The 26,005-nt window shown below is 57.0% G+C and overlaps 1 protein-coding gene across 6 annotated transcripts in view; it reads left to right on the top strand.

Moving 5' to 3' along the window:
• Positions 1–3,683: 3,683 nt before the first annotated feature.
• Positions 3,684–26,005, top strand: part of PCDH1 (protocadherin 1) — a 129,544-nt gene continuing 107,222 nt past the window's right edge. For 2 of the 6 annotated variants that reach the window (XM_073356195.2, XM_073356197.2), the window contains exons 1-3: positions 3,685–4,003; positions 14,979–15,793; positions 18,107–20,299. In XM_073356195.2, the coding sequence (XP_073212296.2) occupies positions 3,958–4,003; positions 14,979–15,793; positions 18,107–20,299 (3,054 nt within the window). In that variant the 5' untranslated portion in view covers positions 3,685–3,957. Of the gene's footprint in view, positions 4,004–4,335; positions 4,951–14,491; positions 14,802–14,978; positions 15,794–18,106; positions 20,300–24,231; positions 24,331–26,005 lie in introns of those variants that run through there. The other 4 variants (XM_073356198.2, XM_073356192.2, XM_073356193.2 and 1 more) reach the window with 4 other exon arrangements.

The raw sequence follows: 26,005 nt of genomic DNA on the forward strand, positions 1-26,005 counted from the left end.
ACCAGCACCTTGCTTGGCCCCATTTTCAAATGCCAATTGGCACAGAGAGAAAAATGTCCCTGCCTCCCCTGCACTCTCGTGCTGCCAGTGCCGATGCCCTATGCTATGGAATTATCCTGACACCTCCCCTTCTTAGAGGACATCGGGTCGTTGGTCTGACTGTCACCCAGGCTTCAGCTCATCGAGTCTGATAAGCCTCAGCTGACTGGTCAGATTCCCAGCCAGGGTGCTGCACTGGGCTACCTGGTTTAGGCCCTGCCCAGGGTGGCACCTGCACTTGGCACTGCACACCCAGACAGCGGGCAGTGCAATGCACTGTACGGGTTGGCATGCAGCACAAAGGAGCACAGTGACTGGTGGAACCCATTCCAATGCAGACACCTGGAGAACGTGTCCAATATGTTGGAAGAGGTGCCCATGGTGATATGCCCACCCAGGTCTCTGTACAGGATGGCATATATGCATGTATGTCACCCCTGGCCTCGGAAGCAGCATTACATAAGAATGGCCATACTGGGTCCATCTAACCAACAGTGGGCAGTGGCAGATGCTTCAGAGGGAATGAACAGAACAGGATCAAGTGCTCCATCCCCTGTCACCCAGGCAATGACACCTCAGGGAATGGTTCCTATCAGTGCTGGGCTCCAGACTTTGGGGACAGACCAGAAAAAAATGAGTCCTGATTCCATCACATTATTTCTTCAATGCTTTTACAGTTGGGGCCATGTGTGAATAGGCACTTGCAGACACCCTCCAGGCCTGTGCAAATGCGCAGTCAAAGCAGGGATGCATTTGCAGTCTCCCTCCCTTATGTACAATTTGTACAAAATGTACAATTTTGGGAACCAGACATGCAATTTAGCCACATATTTTTGAAAATATGGGCCTCCAACTGTCACGGAGTGTGGGGGAGTCCAGGCCCTGCACCCCTCTTCCTGGGATTCACTGAGACTCTCAGACAGCCAGTAAAACAGAAGGTTTATTGGACAACAGGAACACAGTCCAAAACAGAGCTTGTGGGTACAACCAGGACACCTCAGTCAAGTCCTTCTGGGGGAGCAGGGAGCTTAGACCCCAGCCCTGGGGTTCCCTGCGTTCCTCCACCCAGCACCAAACTGAAACTAAACCACCCCCAGCAGGTTCCCTTCTGCAGCCTGTGTTCACATTCCTGGGCAGAGGTGTTACCTCCCCCTCCCAGCTCAGGTGACAGGATCTCAGGTCTCCCATCCCCAGCGCACATTCCCAGGTCAACACTCCCCGCTCCCTGCTGCGTCCCATCGTCACACCAACATATCTCAGATGTTGGGGCTTCTGCCCTGAGTTTATATCCATGGTTCCATAGTGTCTCTTAATGGAACCCATCTTGAATCTTCAGGGCTCACCTAAGACAGTGCTTCAGACTATCGGCCTCTCTCTGCTTCTGGATCTTGGCCCCTTCTCTGAAGCCCTATAATGAAGGCAGCTGTTTGCATTCTGTCTCTAGGCTTGTTATTCCCTCTCTTTAATAATACAGTTATGAATAATAATAAATAATCCCTGGCTCTCAGCCAGCTCTGATTTCACCAGCTCCCTTTGCAGAGGGGCATTGACCTTCAGGGGGTCTGGTCTCCTCCGATTTTGATGTCTTCTGCTGATTGGATTGCAGGTGAATTTACACGAAAGAAAAACCTGGCCCAGCTGGGCAGGAGCAGAGAAGTTTGCCATTAAAAAGATCCAGGAAAGCCTCTGAGTTCCCTGGGAGGGCAAGACCCCCACCCCAAGAGGAACCAGTTCCTGACAACTCTCTGCCTCCCTCCCCTGCCCACCAGGAAGGGAACCACGCTTCGGTGCCGCCCGCTGAAACTCAGCCAGGAAGAGGCGGATGGATTCCTCCTCGGAGAAGGAGCCTTGAACCACGGCCAGGGCTGCCGGAGCCGGCTCCATGGAAGGAAAAAGCAGCCTCTAAAAGATGGTGCAGTGGGTCATCAAAGGCGAGGTGACAGCAAGTGTGCGAGGAGAGGGGCGGGGGGCTGTGCTGTGCATGCAACAGGTTCATGGAGCTCAGCAGGAAGTAGGGCTCCTCCGTGCCGCCCACGCCCTCAGCGGCGGGAGAGCGGAGCAGGAGCTCCATCCCTGGGCAATAAATCTAGCTGTCAATCCGCTCCTGGGCAGGGATGTGAAGAACTGCCTCCTCCCCCCCGCCCTACCGCTCCGAGCCCCCAGCCTACAGATTTCACTCGGCACCAGAGAGCACCTAGCCTGTCTGGTCAGCCACCCCGCCCTTGGCCAGGAGAGTCCCCGCGCAGCTCGGCTGAATGCTGCAGAGACTGACTCCAGGCTGCAAAGGCAGGCAATTCGCTCGCACATTAACGGAGCAGAGGGGCCAGGTGTCACTGGAGCGGCTGGCACAGGGAATGGACTGCCCTAGAGCACACGGGCTGTGGGGCGTAGCCCTGACAAGGAATTGTCTCCCCTCCCCCCATCAGGCTGCCATACACAAGAGGTTCCAAGAAGTGCAAACAAGGTGCCTGACCCAGCCCTGTAGTGGGGGAGGGGGGAGTTGCACTGTCAGTGGGGAACCTGCAGCTGCTCAGCTCTGCCCAACGGGGGTCTGACGCCTGTAAGAAGAGCGTACGTGACTCACCAGGGTGCTGACACCGGCTCAGTGACCTGCTCTTTTGCCACCTTGGCACCCCCGGACCTGGGGCAGGGCTCCAAGCCGCAGCCAGGCAGCCTGTCCCCGCCGGCCCAGGGTCACTGACTCAGGAACGGGGCATATACTAGCTCTGCGCCTTGGCCCACAGCAGGCCCGCGGAAGCCAGAGCTGTTTGTTGGGAGGAGCTGAGCATCCCTGGGCTCCTCCCTAGCTGCATTTCTTGAAGGGGCGGCTGCTGGCTGGGCTGAGAGCGGCGGGGCACACTCACCAGGGGCCGGTGGCAGGGCCTCGACCAACCCCTCTCCTAGCTCCCCAGCGGGCTAGTGAAGCCAAATTCTGGCCTGCTGTTCCATGGGCAACACCTGGCTCTGGCCCCTTCACTGAGCTGCGCTCCGGGCTCCGGCTGGCAGGGAAGCCCAGGGTGGGAAGGGGCTTGTGGGGGAGAAGGGCAGCCGCGCAAGGTCTGTTGCGGGTGAGGGACCGGTCGCGTGCGCTGCTCATAGGGCTCCTCTGCTCCAGGGGAGCGCACCGGCTCGTTGGGAGCCGTGGGCAGCATCTCAAGCAGCTCCAGGAGCGCAGCTCTGCCTTGGAGTCATGGGGCCAATTCCTCCCGCTCCCACGGGGGAAGGGCTGGGCGGGCCGGGCAGCTCCTTGGCCCCCGGAGAGGCGGGATGGGTTGGGGGGGGCAGCCGCGGACGCGCCGGCCATTGGGCTGCCCCGGGGCCGGAGCTCTGCGGAGTGGTGGACAACTGGGCGCTGGCTCCGCTCTCCAGCGAGGCTTTCGGGGACACATTGCTCAGTCCCCAGAGAACTGGAGGTCGCTCCGGGGCTCTGCCCTAAGCGCTAGCGCAGGGCTGGGGTCTGGCTTGGTTCCTGGGGAGATTAGCCATGCGCGCACCGATCCGCCCCCGGCCGGGCAGTGCAGGTGGCGGCCCGGGCCGGCTGCTCGCAGGGGAACAGGCGGGTAGCTCCGGCTCCGACCCACCGCAGCGCAAGCTAGAGGCTCCAACTGCCTCCCAGCCGCAGAACTCGGCGGATCCGCTGAGCCCCCGCCCCGCCGGGCTCCACCTCCCGGTGCTGGCGGCAGCAAGAGGCGGAGCAGCAAGGGGGAGGGGGCTAGGTCGGCTCGGTGCGTCCCTGGCACAGCCTCACACACGCCGAGAGCCGGACACTGCGACGGACACGGCTGCGCCAGCCCCGCTCGCCGAGCCGGGAGGGAGCCGCAGCCCCGACCGGCCGCCCCGGGTCCCCCGGGATTCCGCCTATTTCGTGGGGAACCAGCCGGAGGCGCGGAGCGGAGCCGGTCCCGGCAGGGGCAGGGGATGGAGAAGCCGGAGGAGCCGCGCACACGGCGCTCCCCGCAACCAAGTAAGAGCCGCAGCCGGAAGCCTGCCCGGTGCTCGGTGCCCCAGCGCGGCTGGACCCGGGAGCCCCCAGTTGCCCCACAGCGATGCCTCTGTGTGTGTCGGAATGCGGGAGTGCGCGGGTCTTCCTGGCCGGGTCCGCGCGGGCAGGGAGCGAGGCGGGGGCCGGGTCTCGGGGACCAGGCGGCTGCGCTGGCTGCTGGGGCTGCGGGTTGCGTCCAAGTGCGGGGCAGCTGGGTGCCCGGGAAGGGGGAGTGGAGCCCAGAAGCGATGCTGAGTAGCGAGGCGGATGCTGCGCCCAGCGAAGGAGGGACGCGCCTCCCGGCAGCCGGGCGAGGGAGAAGGGGCCAGGAGCGGCTGCCCTTCCGCCGCTTGTGCGGCCACCAACTTTCTTTCCAGGCTCTGTGCTGAGCTCTGTGCTGAGCCGTGATCAGAGGCTGCCCGGGGATCGGAGCCTTATTGGGGGCGCAGCCGCCCCGTCCCCGCCATGGGCTCCCGGGCTTCACCCGTCTCGTCCCTGGAGATTCCCGTGGCTTGTTGGGCGGGGAGCTCCCCCTCTCCTCGGCACCAAGGGTGGATCGCGGAGCTGCCCTAGCCCGAGCCAGGGCCGGGAGGGGTGGAGCTGCTTGCGCCAGGGGCTCTCGCCGGCTGCTCAGGGCCGGGGCCCGGGGCTGGCGAAGCGAAAGGGCTGCCGGGCTGCGCGCTGCAGTGCCCTGGCGTCGCCTGACCGGACAGCAGCGCCGCACGCGGCTCCTGACACTTGTTGTGCTGCTGCCTCCATCCCCGGGAGAGGCTGCCCAGAGCCCGCCAGGAGACCAGCGCCTCCCCGATCGCCCACCGTGGCGGAAACGGGCTCATCTGCATCGCTCCCCACTGGCCGCCGAGCTCCCGACCTGCCCTATAGCTTCCCCAGGAAAACCAAGCCTGCTTCGGGTGCGGGCAAATGCTGCTGTAAGTGCCAGAAAGGGAGTGGGAGCGCGCGCGCGCGCGCGCGATCGCCGCTGGCACAGTGTGTGCGCGCGCGCCACTGGCATGGGGTGAGTGATGTGTTTGTGTGTGAGCGCCACTGGCATGGGGTGAGTGATGTGTTTGTGTGTGAGCGCCACTGGCATGGGGTGAGTGATGTGTTTGTGTGAGAGCGCCACTGGCATGGGGTGAGTGATGTGTTTGTGTGTGAGCGCCACTGGCATGGGGTGTGTGATGTGTTTGTGTGTGAGCGCCACTGGCATGGGGTGTGTGATGTGTTTGTGTGAGAGCGCCACTGGCATGGGGTGTGTGATGTGTTTGTGTGTGAGCGCCACTGGCATGGGGTGTGTGATGTGTTTGTGTGTGAGCGCCACTGGCATGGGGTGAGTGATGTGTTTGTGTGAGAGCGCCACTGGCATGGGGTGTGTGATGTGTTTGTGTGAGAGCGCCACTGGCATGGGGTGTGTGATGTGTTTGTGTGTGAGCGCCACTGGCATGGGGTGAGTGATGTGTTTGTGTGAGAGCGCCACTGGCATGGGGTGAGTGATGTGTTTGTGTGAGAGCGCCACTGGCATGGGGTGAGTGATGTGTTTGTGTGAGAGCGCCACTGGCATGGGGTGTGTGATGTGTTTGTGTGAGAGCGCCACTGGCATGGGGTGAGTGATGTGTTTGTGTGAGAGCGCCACTGGCATGGGGTGTGTGATGTGTTTGTGTGTGAGCGCCACTGGCATGGGGTGTGTGATGTGTTTGTGTGTGAGCGCCACTGGCATGGGGTGAGTGATGTGTTTGTGTGAGAGCGCCACTGGCATGGGGTGAGTGATGTGTTTGTGTGTGAGCGCCACTGGCATGGGGTGTGTGATGTGTTTGTGTGTGAGCGCCACTGGCATGGGGTTTGTGTATGTGCCACTAGCGCTGCGTGTGTGTGTGCCTGTGAACGAGAAGGTACCAGGGAAAGCAGGTGTCCCTTTCTAAATGGCCCAAGCGAACCCTTATCCACCGCTTTCCTTGCCTGGCCCTAGCTCCATGACGGCAGCTTTGGGATTTGGCCAGGGATTAGTTCCCCGAGAGCTTGTAGAGTGTGTGCCCCTCCCCGCGCGCGTGTGCCTTGCCCCTGGGTGCGTAGTGGGAAGGGGGGGGGGTGACCGGACCTGGCATTTCCCCTTTAATCCCTTTCCCCCTTTTTTCTGGAGTCACTACCCAGTTGCCAGCCTCCCTCTGGGACTCAGCTCCCTCAGGGTTCTTGCCCAGGGCCAGGCTGTGCTAAGTCCTGACAGCTCCAGCCTGGCGCGGCTAAGGTTGGGAGGGCTGGTCAGTGCTGGAAGTGCCCCGGCTCTGGGGCAAGTGGGCAAGGCAGGGCAGGTGCGATCTCGTGCATAGTGTAATGTGACTGTGGGTGTCAGGCTCCAGGCCGCTGGTGCCTGCTTCGCAAATCTTGCTCCCTCTGTGCCTAGGAATGGTCTGGGGGTTCCTGCTGCCTGTAGCTGCTGTGGTGGGGGTGGGCCTGAGAGCCCTGGGCAGGGACTTGCTGTGGTGGGATGCACAGGTGTGATTCTCCCTTGCCCTGTTTCAGGCTACTTGGCCAGGCAGCACTGCCTGTAGCTATGGCTGCCAGGATGAGATCTTGTTTTTAGTTGCTTGTTGGTATGATTTTACCAAACGCCAAATCTTCAGGCTGGAATTTCTCACACTCGCTGTCTGCCTTCCGGCTGGATCTTTTGGAAGGGTTCAGCTCAAAGGGCTCAGCCATTTCTGAGAAATACCATGTTTGACCATGTTAGAAACGTTCCCACTGCTGTTGGGTTGAGAAGCTCTGTCACCACCATGCTTGGGGGTTAAGGCTTGAAAGGGGGTCACTCCAATGCTGGGGAGGTGCCTTTTGCTGTTCCTGGGAAAAAACACCCAAATTTGGTCAAGTGAAAAGCCTTTGAAAAATCTTAGTGTGCACATGCTCAGTAGAGAGAGGTTCAGCCTCTAAAATCTCAAAGATTCTGTCTGAACTGAGCATGCTACAGCCTAGGACTGCAGGGCCTGAGCAGGACTTTCCCTGCTGTTTCTCCCCCAAAGGCCAGAGGCTGCTGTGGAGCAGGGGAGCTGTCTGTCCTATGCCCTCAGTGCCCCCCTGCTGTGTCCAGGCAGGAGGAGGAAAAGGGTGTGGCAGGTACTCATAAGAAGGGATGGAACAGAATGGGGGGCGGAAGATGGCAGTGGGGACAGAACAAGGTAGTGGAGGGAGGGGGCAGGAGCCATGCGGGGGGGGAATAGGATCAGGGTGTGAGCATGGCAGGAGCTGGGGACAGATGCGGGGGATGGCAGCAGGGAAGGGGAAATGGGGGGAGAGTGGCAGGACCATGAACTCTGGAGTGGGAGGCTAGGAGCAGAGCTGGGAGTAAGTAGGGGCAGGAAGACAGGAGATAGCAGCAGGGAGAGGGACAAGGTGAAATGGGGCAGAGAGATCTGTAACCACTAGAGAACACTCCCCTCCAGAACCTGGGACTGAATCCAGGATTCCTTGGTTTCAACTTTACTGTTCAGCAAGTATGTGTGAAACCCACTGGTAAAGTATGTCTCCAGCCCCCTCTAGTGGTAGGTCCATATTGAGGTTGACAACCTACTACTGCTATCAGTGAATGTTAGCTTACATGGTGGAGGACTGTGCTAAGGATCCCAGACCCACTGATGACCCACGTTGGTGTCGGTACAGTTTTACACAAGGAAATTAGTGTTTTTTTCAATTGTTAAGTTTTTTAAAAGTAGGAAATAACATCTGCAAAGGAACATTAAGGTTGCAAAGTCAAGCACTCAAAATTAGGGAATGCCTGAATTAATTTTGCATGTAATCTTAATTCAGTCCTCTTGTACCTATGCATTATGATACAGCCTTTAATTATGTGTTCACGTACTTGCTTTTTGCACTGGGCCCCTGTCTCCTTCAGTGCACAGGGCGGATCTGCTCTAGGGATGAATCAGGGTTGTGTAGTGAAGGAGGCTGCTTTCTGTGGAGCCCCTGCCTCCTCTGCTGCAGAGGTTGGAGAGTGGGGAGGGAGTGAGGTGGTAGTGGGGGGAGGGGTTGCAGGAAGAGAAAGGATGGTTTCACTGTGGCAGTTGAATACTGCCTTTAGGACTGGGGTCTCTCCCTCTCTCTGGAATAGGGTCTGTAGCCTGCATGAGGTGTAGGGTAAACTGGAATCTGCACAGGTGGCAACTTAGGTGTTTCTCATTGTGGGGCATCTGGCTTAGGACACCTTAGGCCAAAGCTGCAGAAGTGCTGAGTGCTCACAGCTGCAGCTGAAGTCCACTGGAGCTGTGCTTTGAACATACTAGATCGGGGTCAGCAACCTTTCAGAAGTGGTGTGCCGAGGCTTCATTTATTCACTCTAAATTAAGGTTTTGCGTGCCAGTAATACATTTTAATGTTTTTAGAAGGTCTCTTTGTATAAGTCTGTAATATATAACTAAACTATTGTTGTATGTAAAGTAAATAAGCTTTTTAAAATGTTTAAGAAGCTTCATTTAAAATTAAATTAAAATGCAGATCTTATCAGTTTAGTGTGATCTTTGCCCTTGCTTTTCCTTGCTGAGTTTTCCAATGTCTGGCACGTATTTGGATACTTTAAGCTGCACACAGGCTTCTGAGTGATCAGTTGTTAACCAGCTCCAAGAGGGACAGAGGACAGATTTCATGTGTGAAAATACCTGTTCACACAGGTATGTGGATCCAAATGCTGAAAGCATTGCAAATGCAATTTTCTTCAAACAGTTAAATTTCACTGACAGGGACGTCCAGCTGGTCAGTACAGAGGCTCAACAATCTCTCTCGGTAACTTCAAGTACACTCCACAGAACTCCAAACTTAGATGCCCACAATTCTGAGCTTTTTAACTGAATGAGCTGCATTTCGGAAATCTTCAACACCCATCCACTGAAATACAGACAGATGCAAGTCGCTTTTGTTGAAGTTTTCAGGTTTAATTATAAAAGAAAGCATTGGGCCAAATCACTGGAAATCTTGAAATCTGTCTGAAAATTCTGATTCCAGTTCTTGCATGTACATTCTAATCTCAACATCAAACGCAGTGTGCTGTTCCACGTGGCGTCATAGTGATGTCAGCAGCAAATCAAGACTTAAAAATATCCCAGTACAGTGGCGCTGGAACAATTTTTGTTGTTGCTGAGCCCCCTCTTGCTGAGCCCCCTCTTGCTCCTGTCTGCACCCCTCACTGCCCCAGGCTGGGGCCAGTGGGTCACAGCTGGTGGTAGCTGCAGAGCCCTGGGCTGGCGGCCGGGACCCCAGGCTGACAGCAGAGCCCCCCCGACCGGTGGCTGGGACTCGGGGCCGGCAGTCGGCTAAACGGGGCCAGCGGATGGAACCCCAGCTGGCAGGGGGCCGGCAGCCGGTATCCCAGGCCGCCTTTGGCACATGCCATAGGTTGCCTACCCCGTACCAGATGTTAGCGAATGTTAAGATTGGGCCTTCTCAGATTTGGGCATCTAAAATTTGTTCAACACCTTTGGCAGTTTTGGCCTTAAACTCTCTGCTTCTCTTCCCCATGTGCAAAATAGGGACAACATCCCCTCTACCTGACAGGCATTGTGAAGACACATTCATTAATGTGTGTGAAGCACTCAGATGCTGTAGTGATGAGCAATATAGAAAAGCCCCGGAGGAAATGAATTATTCTTTATTCAGGTCATGGTTTGAGTGGTGTGCAGTAAATAAGACCTGGGGCCATGCAGTGAATGATGAGGATAAACAGAAGTATTGAACATGGAGCACTGTCCACTATGTGCCCTGAATGAGGCAGGGTCCTGTGGAAACAACAGTATGTGAGCATGTAATCCAAGACTGTCTCCTAATGCCCACGCACAAAGGGGATTAATGAAGGTCCCACAGGGAACCTTAATTCTGGCATTTCTTAACTTTTGAGTTCTGGACTTTGCAACCCTCATGTTTCTGTACACAGCGCCTTGGGTGTAATTCTGTAGAGGTTCTGATCCCACCCTCATCACAGCAGTATCTGAGCACCTTCTGATGGTGCATTGAGTGATGCCATGTGTGGTTTGCTCTGTTGCTCACCCTCTTTCTGGGGGAGAGTTGTGTGTGCAGTGGAGTGGTTTGGGTTGTAAATGGTAACTGCTCCCGGTGTTCAGCGGTGCAGGTGGGTTGTAGGAGCGTGCCTGGCTCTCTGAGCAGAAGCTGGGGAGATCTGGTACAGTCCTTAGCTCCTGGAGGAATTGGTTCCAGTGCATCCTGAACAGATGAGCTTTACCATTGGTGGACAGCTTCACTGTGCCCAAGGGGCCGCGCTGTTGGTCATGATTCTCAGGCTGGAGCTCTGCAGCATGTCATTCAGAGCCATGCAGTGAGTGGGAGTTGTTCACGCACCCTCTCTGCACCAGCAGAGGATGGTGGGGGACCAGAGGCAAAAATACAGCGCCTGCTCAGGCCAAGGTGAATTGTCCTGCGAGTGAGTGTTGGTCCATGTTCTGCCTCTGGCTCCTGCTGCAGTGAGAGAGGTAGCAGGGTGAGTGCTGGGCTTGCCCAGCCCCACTAGTGGTCACAGTGGAAGCTGCTGGGTGCAGAGCCCTGCGAGACACCTGGCCCGGAGCCTAGGAATGGCTGACTCAGGTTGCCTGCTAGGCACAGGGACTGCCTTACCCTATGACTTTCACCTTTGCCCCAAACCTCACCCAATGGGAATGACAGTTGGAACCCATGCCTAGAATAAACAAATATGGGGAAACAACCTCTGGGAGCAGCTCCAGGCCCAGCTGCAGCTCCAAAAGGGCCTCACCAGGGAACTCAATAGATCCCGACCGACTCTTGGGGTCTGTCCAACTGGGACTCCCCCAGGCCCGGTGGTTAGATAGTATTTGTTTGTCTTGCTCCATACGCGGCCATTTTCTAAGATACTACCGAGCAATAGGGTGCCTGAGAAGGGCACGCACACTTGCGGTCCAGGCATGTGGCATACTGTGGTTGCTGTCAGCCTTTTGCCTTCCTCTGGGAGCCATTCTCCACCAAAGCTGATTTTGCTCTGTTTCTTCTCTGTGCCTGGCAATGTGCTTCTCCTGGGTCAGGGCTGAGTCTCGGTGTTGATGTCCCTTGCCTTGTTACTGGGAGGGGCTTGTTTTGCTCTCACACTTTGCCAGGACAAATGGGCCTGCCCCACACATGGGCAGCTCCTGGGCTGGATGCTCCTGCCATCCCAGAGCCCCCTGTCTCACTCATGCTGCCAGGGAGGGGTGGATTTCTTAGTCCTGCGTGAAAGGCACTTAGCAAAGCGGGACAGCTCTTCCAGGGAGGGAGAGCCAGGCCCCACGGCTGGGAGCCTGGGAGCAGGGCTGCTAAGACTTCCCTGCGATTGTCATCTGTGCTTGTGGAAGAGGCTGTGGTCTGTGCAGGAGAGGAGGGGCTGCACAGGGTCCCCTCTGCTGGGCTGGGGTCAGGGACTTGTGATGGGCTGTGAGCTAGTGGCTCGAGGACTGCGCTAAACTGTGTGGCACCCTAGCTGCTCTTGGCACTGCCTGTTGCCCCACTCACTTATTCAGGGGAGCACGGGCCCACCCAGGGTCAGAGCACCATGTAGCAGAGTGGGGGTGGGGAACTGAGGGATTCCCTGGGGTGGGGGGGAGGAGAGCTCACAATGAATGGGAGTGGGGTAGTACCCCATGGGATCACTTTGTGCTGTGGAGGGAGACTCAACTCGCTATGTGTGGGGGAGTGGGGCTGGCCATATGTGGGGGAAGGGTAGCATGGGGGCTGGCTCTGTGTTGGGGGGCAGCTTACTGAGTGTGTGGGTGGAAAGAGAAGGGCTGGGGGAGTTTGCCGTGTGGGGGGTGGTCTGGAGCTTACATGGGAGAGGGGTCTTCTGGGCTGGAGGGATCCTTGTGCTTGGGGTTCCCATTGCTCAGGTGTTGCCTCCCACAGGCTTGAAGCTGCAGCATCTCTCTAGGGGCTGTGCTCGTTGCCAGGCAGCTGTAACCCTCCCCAATGCCCCCCATCCTATGGGCACTCGGAGACGCTCCCTGCTGGATAGGGTGAGGTTTGGGAAGGGCACTGCCAAGGGTCCTGTGCTCTGACCCACTGGGGCCTGGCACTGCTCGTGGGGTTGATTTTCAGGGAAGGCAGTGAGGCCAGGCATGCTTGGAGGGGCTGGACCAGGTAGGCATCTCTCTTGCCATTATCTCAGCTGCAGCCCCAAAGGGTGTGCCTGGGACTGAGGGAAGGGGAGGTGGAACTCTGTAGGGGAGTGGGGTGTTGTTCTCATGGGCATCTCCTGCTGTTTTCTCGGCCCTTCCCTTGCAGAGCCTGCCTGTTCAGAGAAGAGCTCGGAGCTTAGAGCTGAAGGTAGCAGCCAGGATGGGGGGCTGAATGTCATGGGGGAGGAGTGAGGGGTTCAAGCCTTGTGCCCGGGGGAGATGCTGGCTCTTAGTGCAGTAACTGAACCAGGAAGAACTGGAGAGGAGGGAATTGTGTGTTTCGGGGTTGAGGTGGGAGGTGTGTGTATGGTGGAGGTTTGGGGTTGTGTGGGGTGCGTAGTGGATAGTGTTGAGGGGCTGGGGGCTGCAGTGTGGGGAGGGAGGAGTACGGCATTGCATGTCTGTTCATCACAGGAGGTGTTTCTGTGGAGGCGTGAGGCTGGGGCATGGGCAGGGTGATGGGTTGCGGGGAGCAGTGCTGTATGTGGGTCCCTGGGAAATAGGGGGTGTGGGGCCATGATTCTGGTTCTGGACAGTCATGCTAGAGGTTGGCAAGTTTGTATAGTGCTTGCGTTTAGGTGCTTGGCTGGGATTGTGTTGTTTCTAGGGAGGAAGTTGATGCGTGTATGTGTCAGGTACATGGCTTTCACTGTGGGCTGCTTATTGGATCTGTATTGGTAGTCAAGCCCTCTGTCTCTTGGGACGCTCCGGTGTGTTGGTGGGGGTCAGACAGTGTGTGAGTGTCGGGGGGAGGTTACTCTGTGTGTGTGTGTGTGCGTGCATGGAGGGTGTCAGACAGTGTGTGTGTGTGCGCGTTTGGTGGGGGGTCAGACAGTGTGTGTGTGTGTAGGGGGGGAGGTTATTTTGTGTATGTATATGTGCAGAGGGAGTCAGTGTGTGCGTGTTGGGGGGAGGTTACTGTGTGTGTGTGTGCGTGGCGGAGGTCAGACAGTGTGTGTGTGTGTTGGGGTGATGTTACTATGTGTGTTGGAGGGGTCAGACAGTGTGTGTTTGGGGGAGGCTACTGTGTGTGTGCTGGTGGTGGTCAGTCTGCGTATGTTAGGGGATCAGACAGTGTGTGTAGTCGGTAGGTTACTGTGTGTGTTGGCGCGGGTCAGACTGTGTGTGTGTGTTGGAGAGAGTTTACTGTGTGTGTGTGTGTGTTGGAGGCAGTCAGACTGTGTGTGTTGGGGGAGGTTACTCTGTGTGTGTGTATGTGTGTTGGTGGGGGTCAGACACTGTACGTGTTGGAGGTCAGACTGTGTGTTGGAGGAGGTTACTGTGTGTGTTGGTGGGGGTCAGACTGTGTGTGTTTGTTGGCAAGGTGTGTGTGTGTTGGAGGTGGTCAGACTGTCTCTATGTGTTGGGGGGAGGTTACTGTGCTTGTGTATCTTGTGGGGCCGGGATAATGAGGAGGGGAGGGGTCTCACCTTGCCTCTCTGCCCCCCACCTGGTGTATGCCCACAGCTCGTACCAGTGTGAGCAGGGGTGGGGCCCCAGCCTGCCCTGTGTAGCCAGGGAGCCCAGCTCGGGGCCAGCACAGCAGTGCTGTGGGGGTTGCACTCCACATGGGGCAGTGCTGAGGTTAGGAGCTGCTTTATGGGGTGGCCCCAGTGCCCTGAGAGTCTCTTCTCCTGTCTGCTGTAATGCAGCCCCCAGGGGCCAGGAGTCAGGACTGGGTCTGTGTGTGTGTGGGCGCAGTTTGTGTCACTGCAGCATGGGGGGTAAGCGTGCGCTTGTAGCAGGTGTCTGTGCCGCACGGGGGGGGGTGCACTTGTAGCGTGTGTCGCTGCAGTGCTGGGGGGGGCACCGTGTCACTGTAGTGCCGGGGTGTGGGTGGGAAGCTCATAGCATGAGTCACCATAGCACAGGGTGTGTGTGCGGTCGTAGCATGTGTCACTGCAGCACTGGGGGGGCGTTGCACACTTGTAGTGTGTCGCTGCAATGTCCGGGTGGAGGCACTTGCTCACAGCATGTCGCTGCAGCGCTGGCGGGGGGTGGGGGGGCAGGGTCTCTGGTCTGCGCCGCGAAGCTGTCTCTCTGGCTAGAGCACGTGATGCAGTGTGTCACTGCAGTGCCAGGGGGAGGGGGTGCATGCTCATACCATGTGTCACTGCAGTGCCGGGGGGGGGAGGGAGAGGGGAGGCGCTTGCTCACAGCGTGTCACTGCAGTGCCGGGATGGGGACACTCATAGTGTGAGTCACTGTAGGGTGGGGGTGGGGATGGGGATGGGGTGCGCTCGTAGCATGTGTCACTGCAGCACTGGGGGGGTTGCACACTTGTAGCGTGTCACTGGAGTGCCAGGGTGGAGGCACCTGCTCGCTTACAGCATGTTGCTGGAGTGCTGTGGGGGATGCAGGGTCTCTGGTCTGCGCCTCGAGGCTGTCTCTCTGGCTAGAGCATGCTGTGCACTGCAGGCGGAAGCCCTCTGCAGCATGCCCTGCGTGCATCTACCTGGGTACAGTGTCTGTTCGCACTGTGACTAGCTGGTGGGCAGGGACAGGCGTGGGGCTGGGTTTCAGTGCCTGTGTCCTTACGCAGGCAGGGCTTGCAGGAGCCTTTCCCCTGGGCACCGATGTTGGGGGGTTGCAGAGGGCTGCTGGAAATCAGCTCCTGTGACTAGCTCAGCAGGGAGGTGAGTGTGTGGAGCAGGGAAGTGCTCAGCTGCTTCATGGCTGGCAATAGGACTGGGGTTTCTCATTCCTAGCCAGGTTGGACATGGAGTGGCAGCGAATGGGGCCTGTGGGGAGCGAGGAGGCCCAAGGGATGGAGCATGCTGTCCCTAATCTGTGGTGTCTTTGCTTCCTTGCAGCCCCTGTCCAGCACAGGATGACGTGGCTGGCAGCCTGCCTGGGCCTGTGGCTCTTCCTGCAGCTCCCCATCTTGGGCGCTGGGACACGCGTGGTCTACAAAGTGCAGGAGGAACAGCCGCCCAACACACTCATTGGGAGCTTGGCTGCCGACTACGGCTTTCCTGACGTGGGGCACCTCTACAAGTTGGAAGTGGGGGCCCCCTACCTGCGTGTGGATGGCAAGACTGGGGACATTTACACCACGGAGACCTCCATCGACCGAGAGAGCCTGCGGGAGTGCCAGAGCCAGTTCCCAGGGGACCGCTGCTTCTTGGAGTTCGAGGTGTCCATCACGGACCTGAAGATGAACAGCAGCCCACGCCTGCTGGAGGGGCAGATCGAGGTGCTGGACATCAACGACAACACGCCCAACTTTGCCTCACCCGTCATCACGCTGGCCATTCCTGAGAACACCAACATTGGGGCACTCTTCCCCATCCCCCTGGCCATGGACCGTGATGCAGGAGCCAATGGGGTGGCCTCCTACGAGCTCCTGGCTGGGCCTGAGGCGCAGGAGCTCTTTGGCCTACAGGTGGCTGAGGATCAGGATGAGAAGCAGCCACAGCTGATTGTCATGGGGAACCTGGACCGAGAGCAGTGGGACTCCTATGACCTGACCATCAAGGTGCAGGATGGAGGCAGCCCACCACGGGCAAGCAGCGCCCTGCTGCGCATAACCATCCTGGACATGAACGACAACACCCCCAAGTTCGAGAAGGCCCTGTACGAGGCGGAGCTTTCGGAGAACAGCCCCGTGGGGCACTCCGTCCTTCAGGTGAGCATGCAGCGGGGCACCAAGCATCGCGCACAAGCTGCACCACCCAGGCCAGCTTCCCACTTTCTTCATCAGTGTTCAAAGGGGGGGTGTGGAGCAGCTGGAGTGTCTCTATATTACTTACTATGATTATTATTTATTAGGTGTATTATGGGAACACTAAGGAGGCCCAGTCACGGACCAGGCCCACATTGCAGTAGGCACTGTACATTATTAGGAGTATTACAGTATCTCTCATCGGCTCCAGTCATGGCTCAGCCCCCTGTGGCCCCAGATGCTGTACAAACACAGAACAAAAAGAACAGTCTTTGTCCCAAAGGCCTCACAGTCTGTCTGTCTGGAAATGTGCTGAGGCACCACCGGGGACCTGGTTTCAGGCATGGCATGATCACAAGTGGCAGGGGTTTTGTTAGTTAGGTTTTGTAAGTTGGTAAGATTAGGAATGGAAAAGAAGTGGGGGAAGGCCAGGGCTGGGCTAGCAGGGGCTGCAGGTCAGGATAGAGGGGCACTGGCAGCGCTGTGCTTGGGAAGCCTGCCCACTGCCTAGCTGTGCTAAATGCTGGCTACAGACAGGAAATTAGTCTCCCTTTCAGCAGCATTAGATGCCTCTGAGAGTAAAGCAGGCTCCTTTGGCTTGGCAGCCCCTGGGAAGTGCCTGCTCCCCGGGGAGATGTGGGATGGTGCAGACTCTCTTGTACATGCACAAACAAAACGTGGCATGGCTGTCTCTGAAGCCCCGGGGCAGCCAAAGGCCGCTTGCATGCCACAGACTCCACAGAGAGAATTTTGAGCCCAAGCGTGGCATCCTAATGCCCATCTTGATTGGCTGGGGGCCCTGAGGGGTGGGTCTCTGTGGATTTGGTGGAAGGGGCACTGAGCTGATGGGAGCTGACATCTGTTTATCTGCAGCTGCCATCTTAATAAGCGGAGCGCGGCCAGCGCTCGGCTGCTCGGCTCGCTAATTTTGATGTGAATTTTAAGAATTCATTTTTCACTGTTCAGAGAGCGAAAGTTGGAGGCAGATAAGGCAGAAGCGACAGGAGAATGGGCTGCAGCTCTGCTGCTGCCATTGCTCAGCTTTTATCTTTCAGGAAGAAAATGACTCCTCAGCTCAGGGAGTGGAGGTAAAAGGTGGAATTTACATTTAACAACTTTTGTTCTCCATCCAAATCTGCTGAGCGAGATAACGGCAGAGCCGCAAATGGGGCAGAGAGGAGCCCGCTTGGAGAGCTGATTAGGAAAGCAAATGTTAGACAAACCTCTGATTCTTTAGAAAGCAAATAATAAATGTGGAAACAGGCTTATGTGAATGCAGAACTCCTGACCAGGAGGTGTGTGTGTGTGTGTGTGTGTGTGTGTGTGTGAGTGTGAGTGTGAGTGTGTGTGTGTGTGTGTGTGTGTGTGTGTGTGTGTGAGTGTGAGTGTGTGTGTGTGTGTGTGTGTGTGTGTGGGGAATAGAGCCATGCAGCGTATGGGCAGCTCTCCTCTGTCCCTCCACTCAGCCAACATCTCTCAGCCCCAATCTGGAGCTGTTCCAGCCCTGGGACCCACCTCCCCCACTTCTGCTGCTGCCCCTCAATCCCAGCCTCTCCCCCCTACATGCTATTTCTGTCCTCGGTTCCCCCACTCCCCAGCTACGCTGGTCCCCATAGTCCTGACCCACAGCTCCCTGCCACCCCCCCATGCTATCCCAGCCCTGAGCTCCTCCCCAGCTCTGCCATTGCCCCACAGTACGGAACCTCAGCCCGCCTCCCATTGTTCCTGTCCTGGGCTCCCCCAACACTCAATTCCGCTCGAGCTCCTCAATCCCAATCTGCAGCCTCCTGCTGTCCCAGCCCTGAGAATCACTAGCTGTCTGCATTGAACTGCAGCAGCCTCTGGACTGGCTTTGGGTCAGGACGGCCCAGGAGCAGGCACTGGGCTGCCTGCGTGGCTTCAGAGCAGCAGCCCAGAATGGGAAGCAGTGGGTTCTAACCCAGCCTTCCCGGGTGGTGTCTTTGGCTGCATGTAACTAGCTTCACTGCAGTGTGGCGGTGGTGAATCAGGGTTCATTTTAGCAAAGAGGTGTGCAAGGGCCCAGCAGGGTGTGGCCGACTCACTTGGACGGGCTGCATTCTAGTTCCTGGCTGTTCCTTCCTGTTGCTGGGTGTCAGACCTGCTGGCTGGCTGGTTCCCATGGAGAATTCCTTGCATGCCAGAGCAGGACAGCAGGGAGTGGGGCTGAGGCAGCCTAACCGGTCAGGCCAGTTTCACTGGAGCAACATGGACAGGGTTGCTCCTGTTCACCTTGTCCTCCTCTTCCTCCTCCCACAGGTGAAAGCCAACGACTCAGATCAGGGCGCCAATGCCGAGATTGACTACTCCTTCCACCAGGCCACGGACATGGTGCGCCGCCTGCTGCGCCTGGACAGGGCCACGGGCCTCATCACTGTGCAGGGGCCCATTGACCGGGAGGACATCAATATCCTCAAGTTCTCTGTCCTGGCTAAGGACAAGGGGGCCAATCCCAAGAGTGCCCGCACCCAGGTGGTGGTGACCGTCAAGGACATGAATGACAACGCCCCCTCCATTGAAATCCGGGGCATTGGCCTTGTCACCCATCAGGACGGCATGGCCAACATCTCTGAAGACGTGCCTGTGGAGACGGCTGTGGCTCTGGTACAGGTGTCTGACCGGGATGAGGGTGAGAACGCTGTGGTCACCTGTGTGGTTGCTGGCGATGTCCCGTTCCAGCTGAGACAGGCCAGTGAGACGGGCAGTGACAGCAAGAAGAAGTACTTCCTGCAGACCACCACGCCGCTGGACTACGAGGCGGTGAAGGAATACACCATCGAGATCGTGGCTGTGGACTCGGGGAACCCGCCCCTCTCCAGCACCAACTCTCTCAAGGTGCAGGTGGTGGATGTGAATGACAACGCCCCAGTCTTCAGCCAAAGCCTCACCGAGGTGGCCTTCCCCGAGAACAATGCACCTGATGACCTGGTGGTGGAGGTGAGCGCCAGCGACGCTGACAGCGGCTCCAATGCCAAGCTGGTTTACTCCCTGGTCATGGACCCCTCCTCCAAGGGCGTCTTCTCCATCGACCCTGACTCAGGCGAGATCCGAGTGAAGACCGTGCTGGACCGGGAGCAGAGGGAGCGCTACGAGTTCCTGGTGGTGGCAGCTGACAAGGGCAGTCCCAGTCTCAAGGGCACTGCATCTGTGGCCATCAATGTCGTGGACAGGAACGACAACGACCCCAAGTTTATGCTGAGCAGCTACAACTTCTCAGTGATGGAGAACATGCCTCCCCTGAGTCCGGTGGGCATGGTGACAGTGATTGACGCTGACAAGGGCAACAACGCCCGAATCCAGCTGTCAGTGGAGCAGGACAACGGGGATTTTGTCATCCAGAATGGCACTGGCACGATCCTCTCCAGCATCTCTTTTGACCGGGAGCAGCAGAGCACGTACACCTTTCGGCTCAAAGCTGTGGATGGCGGGGACCCTCCCAGATCCGCCTACGTGGGGGTGACCATCAACGTGCTGGACGAGAATGACAATGCCCCTTTCATCACCTCCCCTTCCAATGCCTCTTACAAGCACATCCTGCCCCACACCAGCCCTGGGCAGCAGGTCAGCAAGGTCAAGGCCGAGGACATTGACTCGGGGGTCAATGCAGAGCTGACTTACAGCATCACGGGGGGTAACCCCTTCGAGCTGTTCCAGATCTCGTCGCAGAGCGGGGACATCACGCTGGAGAAGGAGATCCTGCGCAAGCACCACGGCCTGCACCGCCTGGTGGTGCGGGTCAATGACAGGGGCAAGCCCTCACGCCACGGCACCGCACTGGTGCACTTCTACATCAATGAGACCCTGGCCAACCGCACGCTGCTGGAGACCCTGCTGGGACACAGCCTGGACACGCCGCTGGACATCGACATTGCCGGCGACCCCGAGTACGAGCGCGGCAAGCAGCGCAGCAACATCCTCTTCGGCGTCATTGCCGGCATCGTGGCCGTCACCCTGGTCATAGTACTGGTGGTGCTGGTGCGCTACTGCCGGCAGAGGGAGGCCAAGAGCGGCTACCAGGCGGGCAAGAAGGAGACCAAGGACTTGTACGCCCCCAAGCAGGGCAACAAGAGCAGCAAGAGCAAGGGCAAAGTGAAGAAGAGCAAGTCCCCCAAACCGCCCAAACCGTCCGAGGATGAGGAGGAGACAGGGCTGCAGAAGTCCCTCAAGTTCAACCTCATGAACGACTCTGTCAGTGATAGCCCCCGCATCCACCTGCCTCTCAACTACCCGCCCGGGAGCCCGGACTTGGGGCGCCACTACCGCTCCAACTCCCCACTGCCCTCCATCCAGCTGCAGCCCCAGTCACCCTCCGCCTCTAAGAAGCACCAGGTGGTGCAGGACCTGCCTGCCACTAACACCTTTGTGGGCACTGGGGACAACAACTCAACGGGCTCCGAACAGTACTCTGACTACAGCTACCGCACCAACCCCCAGAAATACACCAACAAGCAGGTAGGAGAGCTCGTTCTGAGCCCGCCGGACGCACCCCCTCTGCATCGGGGCGCCATCTGGACGGAGGTGTGGGAATGAGCATGGACCCACCCCCGGCCACACGGGAATGGCCTGGGGGGCTGGCAGAGGACTAATGGAGCACCTAGCCATGGCTCCTTCCTGGGGCAGGAAAGGGCAGGGGCTGAAGCACTGTGACCTGTGGGCAGCCGCCTGTGGCTGATGGGGGTGGTAGCTGCTGAGCTACATTGCTGGGGGTTCCCCTGACGGGAAGGAACCCTGCATGTGCTGGGTGAGGGGTGTGGATGGACTGGATCCGCAGCCCCTGGGCCCCGGTAGCAGCCAAGCACTGGGCTAGAGACCAGGCCTGCCAGCACCAGCAGATGGCAGTGCCCACCCCTCCCATCCCGTGAGTCGCGCTTGCTTCAGCTGCGCTGGGCTGCCTGGGGCCTGCCTGTTGCTGGTCCCACAAGGAGCTGACTTCCTGCCCTGCCTGGGTCAGGGGTGCTGTGCCCAGCCCCAGCCCATTATTGCTAGCAGCAGCCTCTGAAGTGCCAGCTCTGGGCTTCTGGGGGAGGGGCAAAGCAAATCTGTAAGAGAAGCTTCTTCGGCTCCTGGTGTGGCTGCCTGGGGTGGGGAGCCTGGCCTGTGTCCCAGGGCCAACCCTCGCTGCCTGGGGTGCTTGGCCCTTTGCTCCAGCTTGAGCATCAGGCTTGTCTCTGGAGCTGCAGGAGCTGATGCTGCAGCCTCTGCTAAGCCCACTGCAGAGGAGATCAGAGCACAGCTTGTTACCATAAATGAGGGGGCTGGGCTGCACCAGGGCTGTCTGTGTGTCGGGAATGGGGAGCCAGGGCTCGCGGAGTTGGGGTCTCTGCTGGGGAGCAGGAGATGGCTGTGCCAGTCAGGGCTGGGGAGGGTCTCTGCTGGGGATCAGGTGGTGGCTGTGCCGAGTGTCGGGGCTGGGGAGCCGGGACTGTGGTGGTGGGGTGTCTCTGCTGGGGAGCAGGAGGTGGCTGTGCCGAGGGGAGCCGGGACTTAGGGGGGTGTCTCTGCTGGGGAGCAGGAGGTGGCTGTGCTGAGGTTCAGGGCAGGGTCACTGCTGAGAGTTGGGGCTAGGTGTGTCTTGCTGCATGAGGGGACAGAGCAAAGGTCCTGGCTGCATCTTGAGGGACCTGGGGGGGCTGGGGGGAGAACGCAAATCTGGGAGCCAGGCTGTGGAGGTGATGGGTGAGGTGGAGGGTTCAAGGCCTTGAGGACATCCTGCCTGGCTGCCTCATCTTGCTGGGCTCCTGCTCTGTGGGCCCTGTTGCGATCTGCCCATGGGGGGAGGGGGGGCGCTTCCCACCTGCAGCATTGGCATTATATCCTGTGTGTCCTGGGGCTGGGCTCCCCTCCCCCTCCATTGCATTGTAGGCTGTGTGTCCCATGGGACTTGGCTCCCCCTGTTGCATTGTAGCCTGTGTGTCCCATGGGGATGGGGTCTGCCATGGGCCTGGACTGCCCCCATTGAATTTGCCCTCAATAAAGTTTTATATTTTTGAATGCTGTGTCTTGTTTTCCATAAGGCCCAGAGGCGCGGGGAGGGGGAGTGAACAAAAGGGGGCTCTGCCTCCCCCGCCCCCGCTTCCCCCCCGCAGTCCATCCTCCCATAGTACAGCTGGGGGCAGTGGCACATTATCCACCACCCCAACCACATCCACATTATCCTCCACCCCAACCTCTCTCCATGTGAGGACGTAGCAGGTGAGCCTAGAAATGGCATTACAAGGCCCGGTCCTGTGCAGTCAAGGGGCAGCAATAGTTTGAGGTGCCTCCCCCACACCGTGGAGCCTAAGTTGCACCTGGGGAAAATTTCCAGGGCTGCTCCCCACAGCAACCCCCGTCCCTGGGTCAGGCTCCGCTCCTCCCATCCCTGGGGTTTGTGCCTGTGCCTTGGGGCTAGTTCCTCTCCTGTGCCCTGGCTTCCTTGTGCCTGAGTCCTGTTTTCCTGCCCGTGGGATAGGCCAGGGCAGGGTGGCTTGGGAGGGAACATGGCATGTCCCTGGCTGGCTGTGCCGTGCTGGTGAATGATGGGGGCTGTCGCAGACATCCGGCCCCTCCCTGTGCTGGAATCAAGCTTTGCCACTAGGGTTGCCAACCCGGCAATATTTAAAAACTGGACACTCCAGCAGGGGTGGAACCTCCCCTGCCCTGCCTCTTCCCCCTGAGGCTCCACCCTGCTCTGCCTCTTCCCCCCAAAGCCCCACCCCTGCCCATCTCTTCCCCTGAGGCCCCGCCCCCATCCATTCCCCTTCTTCCCTCCCACCCCATTGCTTGCTTCTGTCTCCGCCTGCCTGGGTCGGGGCTGGGAGCTGCAGCCGCACAACGAAGGTAGGAGGTGGCCCTGATTGAGTAAAGGCTGGAGTGGGTGATGATCTGGCAGCTCCCTGTCTCCCCTGCTCACAGTAACTGGATTTTGGGTGTCCAGTCAATAGATCCGACCGGACGCTGTCAGGTCCCCCTTTCAATCAGATTTTCTGGTCGAAAACTGGGCACCTGGCCACACTACTTGCCACGAGGGAGCTCCAGCGTGCCAGCACACGCCTGGAACTGCTCCATGCACCCTACTGGGTGCAGCGGGATCAGCAACGGTCAGTGCTCGCACCCAGCAGGGCAGCGTGGTGCGTGCATGCAGAGGGGCTGCCTCTGGGAGCACTTACTGACCAGGTCTCGATACTGCAGTGGGGTCTGCGTGGGAGAGGGAGCGAGGAGCCATGCTCCAGCAGGAGAGGGAGCTATCCCTCTGCTTTGCCCTCACACTCAGTCCCTGACCACTGCCCTGTGGGATCCATTCTCTCCCTTGCCCCTTATCCCAGGGGTTGGTTCCTGCACTCTTGTGCCCACTGCAGGCAGGTGCCTATGGAGGTGTGCAGGACACTTGAGTGTCCCGTTCCTTGTGGCATAAGAACGGCCATACTGGGTCAGTATCCTGTCTCTGACAGTGGCCAGTGCTAGATGCTTCAGGGGGTATGTACAGAAGAGGGCAATTGGAGGGTGATCCACCCCATCTTCTCTCCCAGCTTCTGGCAGTCAGAGGTTTAGGGTCACCCAGCGCATGGGGTTGTGCCCCTGATCATCTAGGCTAATAGCCATTGATAGGCCTATCCTCCATGAACTTATCTAATTCTTTTGTGAACCCAGCTATACTTTTGGCCTTCACAACATCCCATGGCAATGAGTTCCACAGGTTGACTGTGTTGTGTGAAAAAGTATTTCCTTATTTATTAAACCTGCAGCCTATTAATTTCCTCGGATGACCCCTGGTTTTTGTATTGTGGGAAAGGGTAACTAACACTTTTCTAATAATTTTCTCTGCACCATTCATGATTTTATGGACTTCTGTCATATCCCCCCCATGTCTTCTCTTTTTTAAGATGAACAGCCAAAATCTCTCCTTGTAGTGAAGCTGTTCCACACCCTTGATAATTTTTGTTGCCTTTCTCTGAACCTTTCCCAGTTCTACTATAACCTTGTTGAGATGGGGTGACCAGAACTGCACGTCATGCTCAAGGTATGGGTGCAGCATAGATTTATATAGTTGCTTTATCTTATTTTCTGTCTTATTTTCTATCACTGTTCTAATGGTTCCTAACATTCTGTTAGCCTTTTGGACCACTGCTAAATTGATGTTTTCAGAGAATTATCCACAATGACTCTGAGATCTGTTTCGTGGGTGGCAACAGCTAATTTAGACCCTATCATTGTATATGTATAGTCGGAATAATTTTTTTCAATGTTCATGACTTTGCATATCAACACTTAATTTCATCTGCCATTTTGTTGCCCACTCACCCAGTTTTGTGAGATCTCTTTGGAACTCTTTGCAGTCAGCTTTAGAATTAACTGTATTGAATAATTGTGTATCATTTGCAAACTTTGTGATTTCCATTTTCCAGATCATTAATATGTTGAACAGCACTGGTGCCAGTGCAGACCCTTGGGGGATCCTGCTGTTTACCTCTCTCCATTCTGAGAACTGACCATTTATTCCTGCCCTTTGTTTCCTGTTTTTTAACCAGTTACTGATCCATGAGAGGACCTTCCCTCTTATCCCATGACAGTTTACTTTGCTTAAAAGCCTTTGTGGTGGGACTTTGCCGAAGGCTTTCTGAAAGTCCAAGTACACTATATCCACTGACTAACCCTGGTCCACATGCTTGTTGCCACTTCAAAGAATTCTAATAGATCCATGAGGCACAATTTCCCTTTACAAAAGTTGTGTTGACTCTTCCTCAACTAATCGTGTTTATCTATGTGTCTGATAATTCTGTTGTTTACTATAGTATCAGCCAATTTGTCTGTCCTGAAGTTTGCCCTGTAATTGCCAGGATTGCCTCTAGAGCCCTTTTTAAAAATCGGCATTACATTAGTTACTGTCCAGTCATCTGGTCCAGAGGCTTGTTTTAGTGATAGGTTACATATACCACAGTTAGTACTTCTGCAATTTCATATTTGAGTTCCTTCAGAACTCTCAGGTTCTGAAGGTCTGGGCCTGGTGATTTATTACTGTTTAGTTTATTAATCTGTTCAATTTGTACTGCGACATCAATGTGGGGCAACACTTTAGATTTGTTACCCACATCAGAGCTAGCCTTTTGGGTATCCTTTTTTGAAAACCGATGCAAAGAATTCATTTAGCTTCTCTGCAATGGTCTTGTCTTTCTTGAGTGCTCCTTTAGCACTTCGATCGTCCAGTGGCCCCACTGATTATTTGTCAGGCTTCCTGCTTCTGATATATTATAAAAAATTGTTACTGTTTATTTTTGCGTCTTCTTGTGAATGCTTTCTTGGCCTACCCATACCCTGGGCAGGAGGCTCTGCTGGGGCCATGCGCGGCCTGTACCCTGGGCAGGAGGCTCTGCTGGGGCCATGCGCGGCCTGTACTCCAGGCAGGAGGTGCTGCGGGGGCCGTGACTAGCCTGTACCCCGGATGGGAGGCAGTGTGGAGTTCTTGCCCGGCCTGTACTCTGGAGTGTGGGGGGTGATGCTGAGTCTCTGTGTAATTCTCTGGGAATGGGGCCCATCAGGATTTGTGAGATCCTTGCAGCCGTGCTATTAGTGGGACAGGTTACCCCTGATGTCTGTGCTGCCTGGGGACTGGCTTTGCCCCAGAGATCCTAGCCATGCTACAGGCAGTTCCAGCTGCCCAGAGCATGTTGTCCCAGGCTGGCTGGAGCCTTCGTAGAATCATAGAATATCAGGGTTGGAAGGGACCTCAGGAGGTCATCTAGTCCAACCCCCTGCTCAAAGCAGGACCGATCCCCAATTAAATCATCCCAGCCAGGGCTTTCTCAAGCCTGACCTGAAAAACTTCTAAGGAAGGAGATTCTACCACCTCCCTAGGTAACGCATTCCAGTGTTTCACCACGCTCCTAATGAAAAAGTTTTTCCTAACATCCAACCTAACTCTCCCCCACTGCAACTTGAGACCATTACTCCTTGTTCTGTCATCTGCTACCACTGAGAACAGTCTAGAGCCATCCTCTTTGGAACCCCCTTTCAGGTAGTTGAAAGCAGCTATCAAATCCCCCCTTATTCTTCTCTTCCATAGACTAAACATCCCCAGTTCCCTCAGCCTCTCCTCATAAGTCATGTGTTCCAGTCCCCTAATCATTTTTGTTCCCCTCCGCTGGACTCTTTCCAATTTATCCACATCCTTCTTGTAGTGTG

Source organism: Lepidochelys kempii, chromosome 8 (genome assembly GCF_965140285.1).
Source record: "Lepidochelys kempii isolate rLepKem1 chromosome 8, rLepKem1.hap1, whole genome shotgun sequence".
NCBI classification, from domain to species: domain Eukaryota; kingdom Metazoa; phylum Chordata; order Testudines; family Cheloniidae; genus Lepidochelys; species Lepidochelys kempii.